This window comes from Papilio polytes, unplaced genomic scaffold (assembly GCF_000836215.1).
Source record: "Papilio polytes unplaced genomic scaffold, Ppol_1.0 DF823991.1, whole genome shotgun sequence".
Taxonomy (NCBI): domain Eukaryota; kingdom Metazoa; phylum Arthropoda; class Insecta; order Lepidoptera; family Papilionidae; genus Papilio; species Papilio polytes.
The window spans coordinates 2038124-2042939 of NW_013525213.1; the positions used below are offsets into that span (position 1 = coordinate 2038124).

The following is a 4816-nucleotide window of genomic DNA, read 5'->3' on the forward strand; positions in this document are numbered from 1 at the left end:
CAGGATAGATTTACGTTCAGTTTTTTAGTAAAAAATTTTAAAAAATCGCATCGAAATTAATCATGTTTTCTTAGACAAAAAACAAGTACATCTTTTCACTAATTAATTTACAGAAAACAAATGAAAACCGCATTTTCTAGAAATTTCTTTAAAACAAAACACTGCAAGAAAACAAAAATATGAACGTCTTAACCACAGTTAAACAAAGTCAGTTAGTAAAGTATTAAATACGTTTATGAGCGATCGCTTAACGATACCCATCGTTTCCTTCGCATTCCCGTCGGGAGTTCCCGGCAATTATTCCCGGGTAAGAGTAACGCATCAAATATCATTTTATTGCTATCCACCCACGTAATGTGCTGGAATACACGCAATTTCCTTGAGTGATACTTTCCTGTATTTTTTTTCTTATTTAGTTTTATTGGTTATTTTAAGAGTTACAAGGTTGTAATATTGACGTAGAACATGCGATGTTGGATTCCGTTAGAATGTTTTTATACTGAATCGGTTTTATAGCAAATGGGGAAGAAAACTAAATTTCATTAAGATGAAAAGGCGCGTTAAAATCGGAACGAAGTAATTCTGTCAGAAACAATGTCCTATTATTTACATCTATGTCACGATCACGACGGTAATAATATTTTGATATTTCACAGCTGTCTCCTGTTTGCAGGAGAATTGTTGTTTTTTTTTTAATCTATACTATTATAATAAAGCGTAAACACACACTTCTTTGTTGTCTAAGATGTCACCAATTACAGCATATTTTTGAATAATTCTTTTTTTAATAAAAAGACCCACACTCACGTCACGCTTAAGTCTATATATTTTAACGCCATTAAACTTAGGGGAAAACATTTTGGATAAAAACCCCAATGTGGGAAAGAGACCGTATGTTATGGCCAACATCAAGAAAGCAACATCGCCATGGTTTGACGTCATGTCATGTCATTTTGACATTTGCAATTGATAATTTGACAAATGTAAACAATAAATTGAAATTTTTATAATTTCCTGTGGATGAAGTCGCATGGGAATTGTTTACTTATAAGTAGCTTAAATTTGTTACAAAAATATATAATTTCTCCGAACTGCCAAAGCAGTATTGGCGGAAACTGCACCCATAAACTAATACTTTTACTAATACATAAACTATGATATGGAAAATAATTTGAATATCTCTTTATAATTAACAACTTAATTAGTCTTTAGTAATTAGGCCGCGTAGTTATCTATACTAATATTATAAAGAGGAAAAGTTTGTTTTTGATTCTGATGAAATAACTCAATGTTTCACCATTAAAAAGCTACGTTGTCAGTGAGTAACATAGGCTGTTTTATATATTTTTTTTAATTTCACGCTGACGGAGTTGCGGGCAAAAGCTAGTTTAGTATAATTGTTGTTTCCTTCTTTTATAAAGAACATATAGAACCTTTTTGGTGGTAAAACTCTTATAAGTTAGAAGAATAAAAAATAAAACACAAACATGATCATGTCACCGTCAACTGACTTTTTAAGAATATGGGAATGAGTAAAAAAAGGTGAGCTTATTTCAAATATATTGTAGCGTTTCATCTGTAAATAGTAAAAAAATGTGTGTAGTCAGTTTGTAAAAAATAACGTCATTATTGAAAGTTCATCCACGAAAAGCAACGGACAACTAAATTTTCTGTTACCCTAGTTAGACTGCTAAAACATCCAAAAGTGTACGTAGATTTAGCAATAAGCATATTAAGGGCCTGTCCCACCGTAAAATTGTCTGATAACAATCCAACGTGTAAAATATGTAATGGAAATGTCTGATTTTGTTACCTTATCTGACAGTGACGTCATTTCTAAGATATCTGAGCTTCTATCAACTAGTGGTGGGACATAGCCTTAGTATTTACCAGTATTAAGAAACTTTTATGTATACATATAACAAAAAATGTTAAGAGTCAAATGATATTCAAATATCTATTTACTTTATTACATTTTAAAGTTTTCCCTATATCTTTAATTACTTATTTTTACATATAATATATTTTACATGATTTATATATATAAAAAAATGAAATAAAATACATTATATAAAAAATAGAGCACCACCGGCTGCGGAATCCGATGACTCAAGCAACCAGTGGTCAGGTCAAAGTTTTCCCTATCTTATTACAAACACAATAATCGAAAATTTAATCTTACTAATATTATAAATGCGAAAGTATTGATGGATGGATGTTTGTTAGTGTTTCAAGCCTAGACTGCTGAAAGGATATCGATGTTTGGCATGCATATAGAGGGTAGTCTGGAAGAGCATAGACCACGCGCTTTTATTTCTTTTAATCCGGACGGAATCGCGGGCAACAGCTAGTGTATAATTGTACGAGCTGTTGCCCGCGACTTCGTCCGCGTGGTATTAGAAAACATACGAACTATATGAATTAAAAAAAGCTACGTATTCCTCGGGAACCGGACATTTCTCGGGGATGAAGCTTATCCCATGTCTATTCCAGACTTTGTTTTATATTTGTGCCAAATTTCAATAAAATATGTTGAACCGTTGCAGAATGATCGAGTAAACATTAAATAACTAAATTAATGAATCCCACGGGAACCGTAACTATTCCCGGGAGAAAAATTAGCCTATGTGTTCTTTCAGACTATGCTCTAAACCTGTGCCAAATTTCATGGAGATCCGTTCAGTCGTATAGGCTACAAACGCTAACAAACATCCATCCATCCATCCATCTAAACTTTCGCATTTATAATATTAGTAAGATTAAACGTTTGTGATTTGTTTCAGTAACAACAACATACTGTCTGACAAAGAAACGCAATCGCCTATGTTAAAAATTTTCAAAGACATCATGCAAAGAGAGAAAAAGTAAGAATTATTTTTTTTTTAAACTATAATTACAAGACAATGGATGTTATAACCTCAAAAATCAATCTAATTATTCTGCATAGTTAATTTTATCTATATCTACGAGTATACATATAATAAAATTGGAGTGTTTGTTATATCATAAGAAAAATTCCAGACTTCGGGAAGATGATGTAATTGCGTTGCTGATAAATAAAATCGCATTTAATTTTTTTTTGCCTGTCTGTCAGCAAGCCGCGTTAGCTCTGGGTAATCTCTGAAAAGACGGCCGATTTAGACCCGACTTTCACTGACTAGACGGGCATATTATAGGTTTTTTTTAATATTGCGTGGATGAATTCGCGGGAAACAGCTAGTATATAATATGATTTTTACATTAATAATAACGTAAACATTTGCAGTGATTCAGAAAAAGTCAATCTAATCAAGATTGAAAAGCTAGAAAACAAAAAACGTAAGACGTATTCTGGACCACTTCCTAAAACTGACCTGGTGAGTCTAGTAACTAACAATATGTTTGTTAACGTTTATAGCCTAAACGCCTCAACGGATCTCAGTGAAATTTATCATAGTTGTAGAGGGTAGTCTGCAAGAACATATTGGCTACTTTTGATCACAGGAATAGTTACAATTCCCGTGAGATACATTAATTTTGTTTTTTCATGTTGATTCGATAATTCTGCAACGATTTAACATATCTTTTGAACGGGAAAGATATAAAACAAAGTCTGGATTAACACATGGGATACAAATCCCTGAATAATGTCAGTTTTTCGAGAGATAAAAAGCATTTTTGTTTTTTGTATGTTTTTAATGTAGGGGAAACGTCGCGGGGTATAGCTAGTACTTTATAATGGAAATAATTGTTGGAGTTAAAGAGGTTAAGAAAAAGTAAAGATGAAAAAACATTGTAACACCTTATTGTGTCCACACTTGAAACTAAACTATCGCACAACCGTTTTGTCTCGCTTTCATTCCGATAAGCTTCAGGAGGTGCGCACACTACTAGATTTTTAGTTATGCAACTAAACAGTTGAATTGGCAGCGAAACAATCGACAGTCGCACAACAGTTATGCCATAGTTCAAGTGCGTGTCTTCTCTCAGTGGTCCATTTTCCCTTGTTTTCTAGAGATCCTGTGACTCAAGCAGTACGGAGCGGTTCAAGCACAGCCACGGCAGTAAAATGCCGATACAAGACTTGGAACAACAAATGTATAAGGAATGCAATGATAGAACGCAGACTATAGTAAGTACGAGACAGGACACAATTTAGAAGACAGTAACCACACCAAGTTGATTAACATTCTCATTTTAACCTCATTTGAATTTTAGGATGTTTCAACATCTATACTAATGTTATAAAAGGAAAAAAATGTATTTTTGTATTTGTCTATTGAAATGACTCAAAAACTACTGGGCCAATTTAAATAAAATCTTTCACCGTTAAAACGTTAATTTATGTGGTTGTAACATAGGCTATGTATTTTAATTTCACGCGGGCGAAGTCGCAAGCAACAGCTAGTAGCTAATTCCAATAATAACGTTAATTTTCAGCCTTATAGCGCAGAAAAGAAAGACAACTGGTGGTTCTGGGTAAGTTAAAACTAGACTACCTTTTTAGCACTACGGCATTGTAGGCCTTGGCATGGTCGAGAAATTCTACCTCCGTCTATTCATAGTTATAAATCCCCAGTTATGCAAACAATTTTTACGTCACAATTTACATCATCTACCAATTGATTCTTCGGTCTTCCTCGATACCCTCAGGGTTGCACGCTACAAGGGCATTGGGCACCCTGATTTCGTTCAACCTGTGCTGGCTAGTCCATTTTATGCTGGTTAGTTTGAAGCCACATGTAGTTTTTGGCACAAGTAGAGTGAAATAATAAAATCTTACTGATATTAAAAACGTAAAAGTTTAGATGGATGTTTGTTAGAGTTTGTAGCCTAA

The 4816-nt window shown here is 33.5% G+C and overlaps 1 protein-coding gene across 1 annotated transcript in view; it reads left to right on the plus strand.

The window, feature by feature from the left end:
• The first annotated feature begins 1452 nt into the window (after positions 1 to 1452).
• The window catches only part of LOC106101276, a 6671-nt gene continuing 3307 nt past the window's right edge, over positions 1453 to 4816 (plus strand). The window contains exons 1-5 of the mRNA XM_013280442.1: positions 1453 to 1542; positions 2784 to 2864; positions 3266 to 3356; positions 3995 to 4111; positions 4420 to 4458. Coding sequence (XP_013135896.1) covers positions 1523 to 1542; positions 2784 to 2864; positions 3266 to 3356; positions 3995 to 4111; positions 4420 to 4458 — 348 coding nt within the window. The 5' untranslated portion in view covers positions 1453 to 1522. The remainder of the gene's footprint in view (positions 1543 to 2783; positions 2865 to 3265; positions 3357 to 3994; positions 4112 to 4419; positions 4459 to 4816) is intronic.